We start from the raw sequence: 18,422 nt of genomic DNA on the forward strand, positions 1-18,422 counted from the left end.
ATATTTATTCAATGATGCAAACATGGATTAAACACTAAAATGTATTATGATAAAAAGTTTGGATTGGCAGTTAACATTGGCAAGCATTACACTTCCTATCTTTGTCCACAAGAGGGCTCTCTTGTCTAACAAAAGATAATGTTAGCGTTGAGCATGTAATGGAGGTTTAGATTAAGCCTCTAAGAGGCGTTTATCCCCGTAATGGATTAAAGTGGCCAATATTGTCTGCAATGGGCTTTGTCTTGCTATGCCATTCAGCTGTGCCTCAGTTTAGTGTGAGGGTCCATCCAAGATTGTCTCTGAAGCGGAATCACACTGTACCGCCGTGAACAAATGCTCTATGCAGTCGCTGAGCCTGGGAGGCACTTGACTGGGCTCTTAGTCAAATTCTAGTTGACAGGACTGTGGAGAAGTCTCTTGGTCACATGCTGTTCATTTCTTTGTGGGGAGGTCTACCTGATAACTAATGCATACGTAAATCCTGTGACATACATGGCAGCTCCCTGGAGACTGGGGTTTGGGGGGGGGGCAGTAGCACATCATGCTGTCCTGGAGGGTCACATTAGCTTTGTCAGCAGACTGCCAGCCACCCCCAGGAAGGATTACAACAGCAGGGATACTGGTAAAGGTGCTATGTACCTTCCTTCAGTGTTGTGAATATTCCTGACTTTGAGGTTAGATCGTATCATCGTACCAAGCAGTCTCTGGATTAAGTTCAGAGCTTGGTGGCCCACGGGTCACCTACATGCTATGCTGATCTTTCAGGATGGTAGCTAAAATCCTTGTCACTCTGTTTTGGTTATTTGAAACATGAGAAATGAGAGGAACATTTCCAATTAAGGACTGGTCTAATTAAAAGGAATCAAGCCTCTGTTGTGAGGATAATTGGGCCTTGAGAGATTTATGGCTAAATTGGCATCACCGGTCATATTTGCTCAGCTCTGGACCTGGCTAATTTCACTCCGATGGCAAGCTGTGTAGCTGTGTTGGCGACACTGGATTTTGTGAGTGCGTTTTATTTTATGTAACTCTACGGACTCCTCTGTTTTGTGTGTTCTGGCCCCAACTGTAGCATCACTGCTTAGAGTAACTGCTTTGTGCTTTTCGTGGTCACCTGAAGGCTAAGTAGTGTTTTCTCAATGATGAAAAAGGGGTTGATCCTATCTCCTGTAGAAAGGAATATCACCAGGTGGGAATGAAGAGGTTGCCTAGTTAGAAGGAATTTCTCCGGTCTTAAAATCAGAGTGCAAGCCATACAAGGGGCATGGCATGTATATTTAATTAATTGAATTCAGCTCCCAATTAGGAGAGCCTTCTTCAAGAGCTCTACCCCATCATTCAGAACAGAAGGTATTGATAACATATGAAATTAAAATGCCATTTATAAAATTCTTTAATTTTTAATAGACACGGTTATTGTCTTTAATGGTTCATTTACAATGCACTTTAGTATGTTGTAAAATGATCCAGTAGTAAATTCTTCATTGATGTTTTTAAGGAAGCCATAAAAAGGCAATTTGTGGCGTGCCTTATTCCACACATTGGCAGGAAAGCAGGCCACTTTAATATAGCTGATGCCTACTCTCGAACGGTGAAGTAATTCCATGCATCATGTGATAATCATAACGAGAGGCTGGTGGACGCTTCAGCCATGAAGCACTGCTCGTAACACACTGGTCAACGTCACTGGTGACCCGTAACTTTCATAAGCGCATGCTTCAGCCCAAGGAGCTCATGAATTCCTGTTTTCTTTCAGAATAGATTTGCCGGACAAGGGTTCCACTGGCCATGTATTCTTAGGTGGAAAAGCTGGTTGCAAATCAGCAAGAACAACCAATGCACTTGTCTTTTCTTAAGCAACTGTAAATGGAAATATCCGTCCTTGTTTCTGTCTGGAGGCCTGATGGGTCCTTCTGGGTACACAGGTTCCCTTCCAGAGTGTCTAGTGGTTACTGGTGAGGTGGTTCCTCACAAGACTCTCTCCCCTCCCCCCTCTTTCACTCATATGATCCCTTTGGGCTCTCCAAACCGAGGTATTTATGAACTATTTTTTCCACCCCATCATCTTCTGTCTTGAGTGGGAACACGAGCAGAAAGGTGATTCATCACACTGGAGACTGCAGCTTCTTGCCTCCTAACAACAGTGGCTAACATTGTCCCGCCTCGCACCTGGTAGCCAGGGGCTGTGAATAGAAGCCACCTGGCCATCCCAGTAGACACCAGCCTTGGAGGTCAGAGCGGACCTGGTAGTGATTCTGTAAACAGCTAATGATTGTGTCCTCACCACTCTGGTGCTGATGCAAGAGGCCCTTGGAGACCTTCCCCACCAGTGGCCAGCAGGAGAGGAGGCTCAAATGGATGTCTTGTAAATAAGCAAGATTCTGCCTTGCTAGATTCCTGTGAAAATGCTTCGGAAGGAGACTGTAGCAGGTAACTAATGTAAGTGCATGGTAAAACCTCATTAGCTACTTCTTTAACTTTGCCTTGTTCTGGTGCTGGATTCCTTTACAGAGGCCAACAGAAGTCATCCAGTCTCCATACATGCCACTCGGCTCTGATGTTTTCCCAATGAAATGTTGTAGAGTTCTGTTCAGAAGTGCAGCCGGCTGCTTTCGTTAAGTTTGATGAAATGGTGACGCAGAGCATGTCATCCTCATAGGTTTCACCTTCTTTTGGGGTGTGGAGCTGGGTGCCTTTTGGCGAATCTGTTGCACATCAGAGCCCGGATTCACTGTCTTCCAGTAGCCTTTAAGACAAAGCAGAACTAATCTGGAGAGATCTGTGTAAACCACTGTAGACATAAACCAGGGACTGCAGACCGAGTCCCGGAGCTTGTGGGTCCATGTCTTCAGGGGCCAAGGAAACCTGGCTTGATTTTCAGTGGACTTGAAGCGCATGGGGAGAACTGCACATGTTTGGGGAATGTATTAATAAGTGTAGAGTCTAGTAGAGTTCAGATGTTCGTATCTTGGTGCCAGGTGGCTAGAATGGGAATCCTAGCTCATGTGCTTTCTAGCTGAGTGATGTTGTACAAGTTTCTTGTCCTTTTTGTGCCATGAGGAGACAGAAATAAGCCCTAATTTTAAATGAATGCCCACTCATTCGTTTGTTTGTTTTGCAGGACAGGGGGCTTCTTCATGCCAGGAAAGTAGTCTGCCACTGAACCGGCCCCAAGTCCATTCTAATTCTACTTTAACACAGTCTTGTGTAGTCCAGGCTAGCCTGGAACCTTAGCTCCTTCTGTCTTATTCTGCCAAGTAGCTGGAAGTAAAGGTATGCACCACTGTATTCCGTGGGAGTTAGCACTTTAAAGTGTGCAACACAATGTTTGTTTGTTTGGCCTATGTTATATCCCATGTAAGAGTCTGTTTTTTATGGGAGGTCAGGGACAGGCTGTCATGTAGCCCAGGCTGGCTTGGAGTTCATTATGTGGTGAGGATGCCCTTGAATCTTGACTCCATTTCCTCATTGCTGGTACTACAGGCATATGTATGTTCCCATGCCTAGCAGTAAAGTTATTTATTTAATCAAGTACTATTCTGTTGATTTAGTAATATATAAAGAATATATGTGTATATTTGTATGAATGTATGTTTATAGCATTATGTAGCATATATCCAGCATGTATGTAGCATGTACGCATGCACCACAGCTCATACATGGGGGTCTGAAGACAAGTCAGTTCTCTCCTTCCATGTGGTTCCAGAGATCAAACTCAGGTCATCAGATTTGGCTGTAAGTGTCTTTGCCCACTGAGCCATCTTGCTGGCCCAGTAAGAGTTTTAAACAATAAAGCCAGAAGGCCTCCTTCGGGGTTTGAAGGATTAACTGTAGTGTTCAAGCTATGAGCTCATTGCTTAGAAAGGATAATCACAGTGTCAGTCATGTTTAACATATCTGATAAATGGAAGCCTTTTAACTGCAAGCCTTATTTTGATGTTTCTGATAATGGAAATCAGAAAGAAATAGTACAAAGCACTCCCATGTGCTCGCTCCCCATCATTCAATTCGTTCATTCAACTCACTCATTCATTCATTCGTTCACTCCTTATTTCTCCTTCTTATCTTCCCTCAGACCCCACCCTCTTCCTCCTGTTTCCATCTTCTCTCCTTTTTCTTTCTTTTTCCTTGGATTCACCCAAAATGAGCTCAATGTGTTTATCTCTTTACTTTTTAACAGTTCAGAGTGTAGTTTCTGTAAAAATGACATTTCCGAACTACAATATCATCAAGATAAGGAGTTTGATCGGAGAGTTTGGAGGCTTATCAACATGGACTTTATATCCTCTGTTCAGATTTAGTGGTTGTCATTTAATCCTTACCTATTTGTATGGGTCCAGCTCACCCTGGGAATGACGAGGAATTCATTCAATGAATTATACAGCTTTCTCAGAATAATTCTCACTCTCTCTTTAGGTGTGTGTGGGGTTGGTCGTTATGACCCAGATAATGTCCTTAAGCAATGCCAAGTATTTATGTTCCAAATGCCCCGGATGCCCGAGTTTGTCTGAGTTTTCTTTCTGGATAGGATCCAGGAGGTATCAGGCCTCTCTGCGTGCCCATTTGAAAAAGGAGCTGATTCACGTCCTCTGTGTAGGGGTTTAGAATGGGAAAAACAAAACAAAACAAAACAAAACAAAACTCAGGATGCATTAGGGATTGACATGTGGGTTGGAGGAGGTGCCGCACAAGCGTTTCTGATGGTGCTGCCATCTTCCAAAAGAATCATTCCCCTGGGAGCTCACCCCCATTAACAGGGAAGGCAGGTAGATCAAGAGAAAGGAAAGGCGCAGCCTCTCTATTTCCTTGATAAGAAATCAAGGGCAGGCGGCATTCTTTGCTGTGTAACACGGAAATAAATTAAACATCTGAGGAATAGTCTCTTCCGCCTGGAAACCTCAAAGGTTCTCAGTATTGGGAAACATGAATAGACTTTCTCCTCTCTGGTCGTGAACAAGCGCCTGTCTCTGTATAATGCCACCGTGTCAGGTGAGAGATGAAAAGCACAGCCCAGCATCCAAATGCTGTCTGTGTCTTTTCAGTGCATTCTGGGAATGACCAGACACTGCAAAACATTTTTAAACATCTTAGCCTCGATGTGGGCAGCTCTCATCACTGAGGATTCTGAAAACTCTTTAAAAATAAATGAGTTTTGAGGCTGACTGATGGCAGTCGTGGTGTTAGGCGGGGGTGTGGCTTGGCCAGTAGAGTGCTTACTTAGCAAGCGTAGAAGCTCTGGGTTTGGGCCCTAGCACTACATAAAACTGGCTTTGATGATGTGTGTTTGTGGTGCACTGGGGAGGTGAAGACAGGAAGATCAGAAGTTAAAGGCTATCATTGACTCCATAGCAAGTGTGAGGCTAGCCTAAATTACAAAAAGACCTGTGTCATAGTTGGTTGATGTGGTAAGGCTATCTGATGGTCTTGATCACAGTGAGGTTTGCAAAGAGGTCCATCATTTTCAGAACCTGCCCAAAGTACAGAAAATCTGACTGAATGAGTCACCTCTCATCCTAAAATTGAACTCAGGGTACTTTGCCCGGCATGTGAACTATTTGATCACATGGTATCTTCACGGACAGTATATTGTTTTTAGTGAATTGAAAACAGAATGCTCAGTGGTTTTGCGTGAAGAAAACAACATGAATATTAGCCAGGAAAGGTCACCTTTGTTTCTGGTACGAGAAGGAGTTGGCTCTGATAGATTATGTGATATATTGCTTTCCAATAGCAGGAGGTCACGTCATGCCCTTGGGTGGCCATGGCAACAAAGATGCTCTCACAAAGTTGGACGAGCTGGGACATGAACGTCCTGAGTAACTCATATTTATGCAGCTGTTCAAAGCCATTTTCCTTTTGTGGTGTGGATTGTTCCTGGCACTCTCTCTCTGTTTCCCATGACCCTTAAAGGAGTTGGTCTTGAAGTCCACCACTTGAAAGGTTCTCCCATCAAACTGGGGGAATTATCTAAAGAAAAGATCTATCTACCTTGGGCCTGGTGGTGCAACAGGTTCATGAGGGTCCCAAAGTAGTGAGGTGGCATTTTGAAAATCATCTTTATAATTTCATTATTTATTAAATGTCAAATCCAATAATTTATTAGTATGGGTGATTGTTTTTCTCTGTACCATGAGGAGGGGTGTATTCCACTCAGCAGGGTGCATATCGGTACAGTCTAGGGCCCATTTTGTTTTTCAGATGACTTTATTTTAGAAATGTATTTTTTATTTTATACAGTGCTGGAGAGCGAACCCAGAGCTTGAACGTGTTTGGCAAGCACTGACCACTGGATTTTTCCTGGCTCTTGAATCATTCAGATCTATTTTTCTTTCTTTCTTTCTTTCTTTCTTTCTTTCTTTCTTTCTTTCTTTCTTTCTTCCTTCCTTCCTTCCTTCCTTCCTTCCTTCCTTCCTTCCTTCCTTCCTTTCTTTCTTTCTTTCTCTCTCTCTCTCTCTCTCTCTTCCTCTCTTTCTTTCTTTCTCCCTTTCTTCCTTTCTTCCGATTTCATTAGGTGGAAGAGTTCTGGTGCATTTGGGGTGTTGAGTGTCAACTACGGACTTACTTGAACTCTTTATAACTTGGTATAATGAATTATGTTGAAAAGACCTTTTTTGTGTTTCCCATTAACACTTTTTCATAAGGAGCCTTGAAGATGGTTGCAGATGTCCCTTTTGTCCAGTGGTCAGTGAAGTGAAGACTGTGAAACTGTGTATCTCAGATGCCAAAAGCTGCCGTTGAGAACAGTTCTATTTTAAATTTGTATTGCGTTGGGCTTAGAAGATTGCTCAGTTCATCAGGAAGGGACTTGAAATAGTTCTCTAGAACACACACTACAAAAGTAAAAGCTTCACCAGGTGGTGGTGGTGCATGCCTTTAGTCCTAGAACTTTGGAAGCAGAGAGAGAACTCTTTGTGAGTTCAAGGCCAGCCTGCTCTACAGAGAGAGGGGGGTGTTTAGCTTCAGGACAGCCATGGCTACACAGGGAAACCCTGTTTCAACAAAACAAAACAATAAAATAAAATAAAAAGCCTTGTGTGGTAGCATGGTATTTGTCGTTCTAACTTTGGGGAGGGGAAAAGAGATGGATTCCTGGGGTTCACTGCCTAGCCAGGCTAAGCTATTTAGGGAAATCCAGGCCAGCAAGAGACCTTGTCGTAAACAAACGAACAAACAACAACAAAAGAAACTAAACCCAGAAAGATGGTGGTGCCCAAGGAACAGCACCTGAGCTTGTCCCCTGGCACACATATGGGCATGCGCACACATTCCTGCACACCTCTTTACACACATACATACCTGCTTACATGAATGCACAAATATGAACATATGTATTTGTATACAGAAACAAACAGAAAATTGTCTATATTGTGTGAACTAGCTTGTGGCTAGGTAATCAATATTGGATCGTCCTTGCTCCCTGGCCAGCATTACTGATAGAGAAGAGTTTGTTTATTTGTGGGCTGCTGACGTCATGGTAGAAAGCATTCTTTTACTCCTAGAAACCTTATATGCTAATTGATCCCTGTTTTTTCTTCCTTTTGTCTTCTTTGAAGACAGGTCTTCCAAGTCCCAGTAGTTTTGTGGAGCTGCAGATATGGTTGGTCCCAGCTACAAACGGACATTCACGGTCACTCTCCAGGATCTTCTTGAGTAACAGTGTTTGACTGGAACCACGGACTGTGAACTCTCCAAGGTAAAATGATTTTAATAGACACCAGGATGCTAAGAGTTGATGAAGCATTCTGAAAGCCTTTAAAAATGCATTATTATTATTATTATTATTATTATTATTATTATTTGTGTGTGTGTGTGTGTGTGTGTGTGTGTGTGTGTGTGTGTGTGTATAAAGTTGTCAAGTCAGGCAGTGGTGGTTCAGTCCTTTAATCCCAGCACTCAGGAGGCAGAAGCTGGAGGATCTCTGAGTTGAGGCTAGCCTTGTCTACAGAAAGACTTTCAGGACAGCCAGGGCTGTTACACAGAGGAAACCCTTTCTTGGAAAAAAAAATCAAAATAAGGGAGAATTGTCATTCTTTTCATGTTAGCACTGTCTTTGAAATGACTTCATCTCAATGAGTGAAGCCCTCTGGAACATTCCACTGGGAGAAGATAAGGAGACACAGAAGTATGTCTGAATAACGGACCCACCCTCCCGTTCCACCCTCGCTACACAACCCTGACACTTGAATAGGGAATGAGGTCGGGACAGTGTCTCACTAAGTAGACCAGGCTAGCCCTGAATCCATATAGAGCTACCTGCCTCTGCTTCCCCAGCGCTGTCGCCATGCCCAGAAGTCACAGCTGTTGTTTAGCAAACATTTGTTTTAGGAGAAACATGCTATCTAGAACTGTTGCCATGAGAATCTGGCTCAGAGATCATGGCCTGGGATTTGGAACGTCTGTTCTCAGCGATTTAGGGACTTGTTTGGATTTAACAGGATACTTTCCTGTTAAACATGAAACCATTTTCATCAACATGAAACCATTCAGGATGATGAGAAACAGAGGGAAGCGAACACAAGAGACTGGTTACACCTATGCTGGGATCAGAGAAGCTGACCAGAAGATGGGGGCAGCCCAGCATTGGTCCCTTTGGAAGCCAGTTTGGTGCAGTTCCCTCCTGACTGTGGAAGGTACTATGGTTACCATGGAGCTCTCTCTCCTTTGAGAAGATTCCAAGCACAGGGCAAAGGCAAAGGTATTTGGCAGGTGTAATTAAGATCCCAGCCAACTGACTTAGAGTTCAATGCAGTGCATGTCCTCTGTCCAACTTAGTTGTTCAGGTAAACTCTACAATGGGACTGTGATTCCTTTAGAAGAGTAGTTTAGAACTAAGACAGGGCCAGGACTGCACACATCAAACCTCTAGGGGCTGAGAGTCCTTGGCCAATACTATATCGTGTCGACCTCAATTACAAAGCCCAAGGACAAGCTTTCCATCATCCCAAGGGTTGATTTCCCAGTTGGGCCTCTAGGTGAGGACGTGCCCAGCTAACTCCTTTTGTGTTCCCCCTTCCTGTTCAAGGGTGGTGGGGAATTAAACCCAGTACTCTAATCACTGTGGACCATGTTCTCTGGCCTTCAGCAATGACCAGAAGACCCATGCTAGACTCCCAACTTGCAAAAAACCAAGCTTATATTTTTGGTGTACTATTGCCTGCCAACTTTAGCCATTTACTTAGAAGTCCTCAGTGCTCTGCCTTTCTGCTTTGGAGGGTTGGCATGAAAACAGAACTAATTCCCATCTCCTCTGCCTCACTGCACATTGTAAAGGGACCTAAGCCCTAGAGCGACCACTTGAAAGGCTATGAAGAAACCACTATGTGGACTTCATACTAAATTAAGATGCTATGATTTACCATTTATGTATAACTTAAAGGGAGGCAAAGAGATTGAAATATTCATATTCGATCCCTTTTTCTTTTTTGAGACAGCATCTTTTGTGATCTGGGATAGCCTTGAACTCACTATTTAGCTGAGGATAATAAAAAACTTCTGATCCTCTTGCCTTTGTGTCTCTGGTGCTAGGCTAACAGGCGTGCAGCATCCTGGGATTTTACTGGGCTTTGTGCACGCCAAGCAAGCACTTTCCCAACTGCAACATACTTCAGCCCCTTGATTAATTTTTAGTGGAATATTCTGTCTTGTACATGGTGATTTAAGTCCCAACTGTGAACCCCAACATCAGTTACTGATCTAATGACTCCAAGGTATTTTTCTTCTTATTCTAGGGTTAAGAATTGAGAGTGCTATAACTTGGGTTGGCAGGGCCTTAGACACCAGCTAGTGGTGGGGGCATTTCCATGGAGCTGCTGTTACACACCCTGGTCCACAGAAATGTGAGCTTCAGAGTTCCAGGAGCAATTTTTTAAGGAAATAGATTCAAGGTCAGCCAGGGCTACATTTGGAGACTCTGTCTCGATGATGATGATGATGGTGGTGGTGGTGGTGGTGGTGGTGGTGGTGGTGGTGGTGGTGGTGGTGGAGAAAACAAATGAAACACTTGTAGGCAGGATCCTTGGTTTCTAATTTGTAGCAATCCATGATTCAAACAGAGAATACTTGAACATATTTGTTCCCTATGGCTGCAGAACAAATCGCCTCATTTAGCAGTTCAAAAGGGCTTTTCAACAGCTTAAAAGGGCAAGAAGAAGTCAATGCTGTGTGTCACCTCTAACTTGGAGATGATCTTAGACTCTCATCTCGGCCTGACTGCTTCAAAGGTGGGCTCAGATGCAGGTCCACGAGCAGTGTGGCGTTTCTCTAAAAGATGCATCTGGCTGAAATATGAGAGTCTTAATAGGGAGGGATGGGGCAGATCCTGTGCCTGGGAGTATTTGCTGGGGCCTCTGCCTGAGATGTTGCTGTCCCAAGGAATGGAATGGCAGCTCTGGTTGAGGCACCTGTGGGTGGGCTGGCAGCTGACGTCCTGCTGGCCTTTTGACTCTTCCCAAGGGTTACCCTAATAGTAACCCAATCCCACCTGCCCGGTTTATCCTCTGCCCTATAGTCTTTGTTTTTCATAGAGTTGGCCCACTGACCCATGGACCCTGTATTCTTGGATTGACCAACTATTTGTAAAGAACCGCATCTGCATCAACATACGCAGACTTTTAAAGTCCTCGGCATTTCCCAGACATTGCAGAAGAACAGCTATTTCTGTAGCTTTTATATCTCCTGAGGAATCACGAGTAGTCTAGGGATGATTTTTAAAGTGTGCAGGAGGTGTGCGCCATCCAGGAGGTATATGGCTTCACAGGAGGGGTGTGTGTGTGTGTGTGTGTGTGTGTGTGTGTGTGTGTGTGTGTTATATAGAGGCTATTGCACAGGAGGTATGCACATATAAAGAGGGTTGAAGTTATAGAGGGGGTGCATGGTTGTCTAGGTTTGTGGTTAAAGACTATGTGTAGCTATACTGGAGGTGTGCAGTAATTGAGTCAGTGTGAGGTTATACAAGGTGGGTGAGCTTGTGGAAGTGTGCAGAAGGTATGCAGAGGTATACAGAGGAGATATACTGAAGGTATAGAGAAGGTACGCAGAGGTATACAGAGGAGATATACTGAAGGTATAGAGAAGGTATGCAGAGGTATACAGAGGAGATATACTGAAGGTATAGAGAAGGTATGCAGAGGTATACAGAGGAGGTATACTGAAGGTATAGAGGAGGTACACAGAGGTATACAGAGGAGGTATACAGAAGGTATAGAGAAGGTACGCAGAGGTATATAGAGGAGGTATACAGAAGGTGTACAGAGGTGTACAGAGGAGGTGGGAGGTTGTAGGAGGGGTGTGGTTATGGAGGAAATATGTGGTTGTACAGGAGGGGTGCATTACATAAGGGGTGTGCTGTTCGTTACAGAGGAAGTGTGTGCTCGTTCAAGTGGTGTGTGGTGAAGAGCCATAGAGTTATACAGGAAATACACTGCTAGATTGGAAGTGTGTAGGTTGTAGGCAAACACTACCCTGACTTTTGGGAGGGACTTAGACATCCACTTGTTTGGGCAGAGTTCTAAGGCAGGGGCTGTGTTTGGACTTTTGCTGTACGAGCCAATTGAGGGGCTGGGGAAAAGAGAGGGCTTGCTAGTCTTGCAGAGGACATGTGCTCGGTTTCCAGTACTTATATAGAAGGTCACAACTGCCTGTAATGTCAGCACCAGTGGATACAACTCATACCACACACACACACACACACACGCACACACACACACACACACACACACACACACACACTCACACACACCTTTTTTTCCAAAATGTCATTTTAAAAGTAAAAGTAGAATAAGTGAATTGTAGATTGTTGTCTGTAAGTAGGTGAGGGTAGGCACAAGGTAAGGCAAGAGCCTGTGATTGGGCAGTGTAAACGAAAGGCAGGCTGGGAATTTCAGGACAGAGTGTGGAGAGGGGAGGAGGAAGGAAAATGGAGGGAGAGAAGCAAGACCCAGACCTGTGTGGCTTTAAATAGCCACAGGTAGCTATGAATATCATGTAAGGAGTGGATTATTACAGGACAATTTGTCCAATCAAAGTGGGCAGCTTATATCGATATCACCTGGCTCTGAGTTCTGTGTTTGGGCGTTTTGTGGGTTGAGAATTTACTGATATAAATCTGACTGATAAGTTACAAGCCTCGAGAGTTTTGATTTTACCGGGTGACAGGGATTTTGTGACCGCTAACCCTGAGATGGGCGGCGGATGCTGCATGGGGCTGGTGTGAGCCACCATGGGAACTTAGCAAACCCGGTGGAGAGATTTCAGAGCAAAGGGTCAGAGAGTCTGCCAAGAACACCTCATCGGTGCCATGCGGCCCACCGGTGCCCGGTGCAGTGTGGGATGGCGCATCATGTTTTATTATTTAATGCAACAGTGAGTCAACTTTCCTTTCCTTACAATATTTATAAGTCATAAAACTAGGAGCTTTTTGATATGTGTGTGTGTGTGTGTGTATGTGTGTGTGTGTGTGTGTGTCTCTGTGTGTGTGTGTGTGTGTGTGTGTGTGTGTGTGTGTATCTGTGTGTGTGTGCGTATGTGTGTCTGTGTGTGTCTCTCTCTCTCTCTCTGTGTGTGTGTGTGTGTGTGTGTGTGTGTGTGTGTGTGTGTCCACATCTGGCTTTTCTGTTTCTTCGATGCTGTGATACCAACTCAGGTCCTCATCTTCACACTTACCGGCCTCCCTGCTGAGCCATCTCTTTAGCCCCTGGTGGTCTTTTCATTTGTTCATTTATTTTGAATGAAGGGTGTAGCTAATTGTGAATGGAATTGCTTTGGAGAACTCTTTAAAAAAAAAAAAACCTTCCATCCATATGATGACAATTTATTTTTATTTCCATTTGTTCCAGTTTTTGATAACGGGCACTCTCTCTGTAGCCCAGGCTAGTTTGGACATTAAAGGGCCAATGCTGACTCTGAACTCAGTGATACTCTTATCTCAGCCTCTTGAGTCCTGGAATTAAGGTATGAGTCTCCATACCTGAATTTTTAGACCGTCGGTTTTCCCTACCTAATTCTGAGGTTTGTGTAGTGAACTGGAAATCATATCTTCAGGAATAGAGGTTCTTAATATAAAGGCACAGAACCCCAGATCTCTTGGGCTACATGTGCCCAAATTTTGTGGGGGCATTGACATAGAGAGCCTGTCTATTTGAGAAGGGCTCTTGTTCTCAAGTAGCGTGTTCTGTCTACACTTTGAGATATAATAGAATATGTCCCCAGCTTTAGCTGTTCCGTGGGGACTCCTAAGCAGACTCTTAGGATGGTGTGGCGTTAACTGAGAACACCCTTTATTATGAAAGACATTTGCTGAAACCCAAGTCAATGCTCGGGGCCAACTGAAGTTTGATGGGTTTGCTGTTTTCCTGGGGGAGGGAGGATGAAGGACAGACATGTTGAGGTTCTTCATCAGCCTCTCTCTGCTTCCCTGCCTGGGGAGTGGCCAGAGAGCTTGGCCTTCCTTGTCCTCACTGACTGGGATCCTGTTTCTCCCCAGGATGAGAGTCTGCACTAAGTGGGTGCTGCTGTCTCACTGGCTGATTCTGGCCTACATGTTAACGGTCTGCTGTAAGCTGATGTCCGCCTCGAGCCAGCACCTCCGGGGACATGCAGGTAAGCCGTTTAAGCTCATTATGCACTGCTGAGATCGATTAATAAAACACTTGGGCACACCAGAGTCCACACGTTAGACACAGGTGATTGACAAGCGCTTTGGCTGGCGAGGCAGAGCCATGGACAGACGGGGGCTGATGGCTTTCTCTGGAGCAGGGCTGTTCTGGGCTTCTTTACAAGGTGTTACCTGGCATCTCTTTGGGGTTTTAGCTTTTACTCTGCTGGTGCTTCTGTATTAGTAGTGTTTTTTTCTCCGAATGTCAGGAAGTCAATAGTACTCTGTGTTGAGTGTAGACATTCCTGTAGTTCCCTGGAAATCAGGGTCAAGTTTGGATCTCAGCTGACTCAGGGCTATCCTGAGAGGACCTTCCCGGTAACTTAGGACCCTTTCTGAATGACAGGCATAACTGAGGAGAGAAGAGAAGAAATGACAAAGTAAAGAGACAGCAGGGGTAACCTGTGCATTTTCATGAGCCTCAGAGGGAAGTGTGTTGAAACCTGGAGAGATAGTTGTTCTGGTAATTTCTAGTGAAATTCATGTCTGTATACTGCTTTTTTTCTATTTAATTTTTTTAAAAAATTTTATTTTTCTTGAGTATTTTATGTATTTACATTTCAAATGTTCTCCCCTTTCTCCCCTTCTCCATGCCCCCTCCCCCCTGCTTCCATGAAGATGCTCCTACTCCCAGCCAACCACTCCCACCTCAGTGCCCTGGCATTCCCCTACACTGGGGAAAGGAGCCTTCACAGGACCAAGGGCTTCTCTTCCCTGATGCCAGATGATGCCATCCTCTGCTACATATGTGTCTGGAGCCATGGGTCCCTCCATGTGTACTCGTTGGTTGGTGGTTTAGTCCCTGGGAGTTCTGGGGGCTCTGGTTGGTTGATATTGTTGTTCTTCCTATGGGGTTACAAACCCCTTCAGCTCCTTCAGTCTTTTCTCTAACTTCTCCATTGGGGTCCCGTTATTCAGTGCAATGGTACATAGCCCTTTAAAGTTAAGGTTATAGCATTGTGCAAAACAACAGGTCTCATGATGTAATTGTCATTGTGCTTTGTTCATAATTGCCACTCTACTACCCTTTGGTGACCCTTTCACCTTCTCTTGTTATGCCCTTTCTTCCCTGCAAATAGCCCCTCTTGCTTTCAAGTCCTATCTGCGTCTGTGCAGGTGCACAGGCGTACTTAAGTTCATTCTGCACACGAGAGGAAATGTAATGTTTATCTTTGTTTCTCCTGAGTTCCCCATCATCCCTGGAAGTCGTTTCCCTTCTGGCCTTTTGTCTGTCTCCACACACCATGAAGAAGCCCTCGATCTCCACCATCCATAGTGCTGTGTGTCACAACAGGCCCAGAAAGCTGGAACCTAATCACTATGGCCTGACCGTGCTGGTGCGTCTAGGAGTTCTATGATGCTGAAAGATTTTAGTTCCTGACCAAAGGCAGGTTGGTGAAGTCCTGGTGTGGTGACTGGAGGCCACAGCATACGTGGATGGAGGTGCTCATTGGAGCCAGATGTAGCATGAGATTTTGAGCTCAGGAAGAGGATGTGACCAACTACGATATTGGCAAATGTTCAACATTGCCTTTTTCCTTTTTTCTCTAGTACTGGGGATCGAAGCTGTCACCTCATGCCCTCTACCACTGAGCTCTAGCCCCAGCGTTTTCATCTTTATTTATAAACCACAGGATACGGTTTGTTATCCAGATAACTCTCCAAACTGCCAGATCACATACTGAAAACCGTATGCTGGACAAATAAAACCACACATGTCTGATAAGGAACCAAGACTCTAGCTGGCTCACAACTTCCTTTGGTGATTTAGCGGGGAGTATTTATTTTCTCACTGTCTTTGGGTGTTTTCCAAGTCAGTCCGGTTCAGTAGTATAATACACTTAGCCTAGCACCATATACTCATAGTCTCACAACCGATGATAAAAATATCCCCCAGAAAAGTATTTGCTCCTTTGTGTCATGGATATGTTGCCACATGTGGGCATCTATTTAAATGTAGGGTCTGCATGTAGGGCAGTTCTTATTTTGAGTAGGGATTTTGATATGTGTTCTATTGCTTCATTAATTACTCTCTTCTCATTGATGTGATAGAATATTGCCCAAAAGCAACTTAAGGGAGGGAGAACTGGGAGGTGTAGTTTATCAGGTATGGGAAGGGGGCAGTGGGGCATCGCTGTGGTAGGCAAACAGCAGGGCATCGTGTCGGTGGGAACACGAGGCAGCTGTTTGCTTGCATCTCAGTGGCTCAGGAAGCAGAGAGAAAAAGGACTGGAACCAAGAAAGGGCCATAAACCCTATGCCCCGCCTAAAGTGATCCACTTTCCCCCAGCTCAGTGCCATCCTCCAGTGGTCCCACAAGTGTCCCAAAGAGTGCCACCGAGCTGGGGATCAGGCATCCAAACACTCAGTCTGTGAAGTACCTTTCAATCCAAGCCACAGTGTTCCCCATATTAGCCCCAAACATTTGAGGCTCAAGAGGTCATCTTGCCTCAGCCCTCAGAGTAGCTTGGACTATAGTCATAATATCCTATTGTACTTGACTATAGCAGAAAGATCGTGAGCTCAAAGCCAGCCTACATGGTATAGAGAGACCCTGTGTCTCCCCTGGCCCCAAGAAAGTAAAGTTTGAACTTTACACTAGGCACATGTCAGAAATGTAAATCCTCCTGTCCACAGGCCTCTATGTGTGAGAAATTTGATTGATGGGATAGCCCGCCCCCAAGACAGATATGCCATGCTCTCTGTTCCCTTACTCTGGCGTGCTAAGGGTTGCTGCAGTTTTAGGCTCAAGATAATTTCTTAAGTCTCTCACAACTCAATTTTCTCCCCTCAAGTGACAGTTTGAAGATGAGAAAAATAATGACCGAAGTTTTGGGGAATCAGAATAAAATCAATAGCACTCGGCTGTTCTGGAGCAGCTATAGGTAGCTGGTTATTGTGCTGTGTCTTTTGATGAGTTCATTTAGGGGGCCTGGGCACTTGAAGTCATTAATCTCATCTGTTTAATGCTCATCTGTTTTCTAGGGTAGAGCTTGGTAAAGTGTAGCAAAGTGTGTATTATCAGCAGATTTCCAGGCATCGGGCTGGAGAGGGGTGGGTGGTAAAGAGAAATTAAAACTTTAAGGAAGAGGGCCGGGGAGATGGCTCAGTTGATAAATAGGCCAACCTTCCCATGTTATCGGTGATAATCCTTGTTTCCTATGTAACTCCAAAGTCAGGAGCTGGAGAATTCTATAGCTAACTCTGAAGAACAGAATTGTTCCCAAGAAAGGCAGTGTCTTATATTCCAGCAAAAGTTGGACTATCAGAAGGGATGGTAAGGGCGTTGAGTGTGACCATGGGTAAGCCTGCTGAAGAACAGACACTAACCTGGAATTTCTATACAGATGAGTTCCTTTGGTTTCCTGGCACACGTGCCCCACCTGTGGCATCCTCTGGCTCTTGGAAGCCCTCGGTTTTTAATCTCTGGAATTTTTAATGCCCATCACTCTCTAACTGACCACCAATTGAATCAGGGTTTATCTTTATCTCACAGTGACTCTGTTTTAGAGTTGATGTTTTGTGCTCCCTGAAGAGCCATCTTTTATAGAGGTCACATGCCTAGCCACGAAGACCTCCACATTCCTTTTTTGATCTTCATGCTGCATTTCACCTGTCCAGAGTGAGGACGTCTGAATCCCAAGTAAGTTTTAGTCTTCTGGAGGTCACATAAGCTGTGCCCCCATTCCTGTAAAGCCCACTGGCACTAAACTATTTATGAACGGGCCGACTAATTTTGTTCATTCGTCACCATGTGGTCTGCTGTAAAGTTTTACACTGGCAGTAAAAATCCCAAATAATTTAGGTAAGCATGAAAAAGGTATCCTCCTTTTGTTGGCTATTCTGCAAAAAGCAGCATGTGTACACACAGACATATTCTATCATGTTGCATACCAACTTTTGTAACTTGATCTTTTCCACTTAACAAAAGAGTTTGGAGGTCTTCAGATGGTAAATGCTTGCTGGCATCTGTTCCTCTCTGGTGTGCTTTATGTTCATCTACCGTATGGGCGTACCATCAGTCATTTGGTGATTTATGTTCATCTACTGTATGGGCGTACCATCAGTCATTTGGTGATTTATGTTCATCTACTGTATGGGCGTACCATCAGTTATTTGGTGATTTATGTTCATCTGCTGTATGGGCGTACCATCAGTTATTTGGTGATTTATGTTTATTTACTGTATGGGTGTACCATCAGTCATTTGGTGATTTATGTTCATCTACCGTATGGGTGTACCATCAGTTATTTGGTGATTTATGTTTATTTACTGTATGGGTGTACCATCAGTCACTTGGCCACCCCAGTGCTGGCTAATTTGTTATCAGACATGTACAAGGACACACATCCTGATGGAAAAGAAATGTTAGTGGAATGTAAGTTAGTACATGTGAAGATGCTAATTGCTGGGGCAAATGTACAAACCAGAACAAATATGGTTCAAACAAAAATGTCATTTCTTGCTCACGAGCAGCAGCTGATTATCTCAGGCACCTCCGTTAGCAGTGTTTCAGGGCCCATATGGGTGGGAACTCTTCTGTTCTCAGCTACAGCTGGCTTCTGGGAGACCAGGGAAGCCCGGAAGTGTTGACTTGATTCATGGTAATGAGGCAGGCTGGGGTGTGGATAGCAGCAGCCCTTTACTTCCTTGCCACCGGCTAGGGCACAGATGCCCTACCACATCTGCCATAAAGGGAGGGTGGGCGTGTACTGTAGCTGCAGACTCAGGAAGAAGATGTGAGTCTGTGCTGAGCCCCAGAGTGCCTTTT

General features: G+C 44.6%; 1 protein-coding gene across 1 annotated transcript in view; it reads left to right on the forward strand.

The window, feature by feature from the left end:
* The first annotated feature begins 7,621 nt into the window (after positions 1-7,621).
* Positions 7,622-18,422, forward strand: part of Tafa4 (TAFA chemokine like family member 4) — a 156,029-nt gene continuing 145,228 nt past the window's right edge. The window contains exons 1-2 of the mRNA XM_032907222.1: positions 7,622-7,693; positions 13,481-13,596. Coding sequence (XP_032763113.1) covers positions 13,482-13,596 — 115 coding nt within the window. The 5' untranslated portion in view covers positions 7,622-7,693; position 13,481. The remainder of the gene's footprint in view (positions 7,694-13,480; positions 13,597-18,422) is intronic.

The sequence above is a fragment of the Rattus rattus genome, chromosome 6, assembly GCF_011064425.1.
Source record: "Rattus rattus isolate New Zealand chromosome 6, Rrattus_CSIRO_v1, whole genome shotgun sequence".
Taxonomy (NCBI): Eukaryota; Metazoa; Chordata; class Mammalia; order Rodentia; family Muridae; genus Rattus; species Rattus rattus.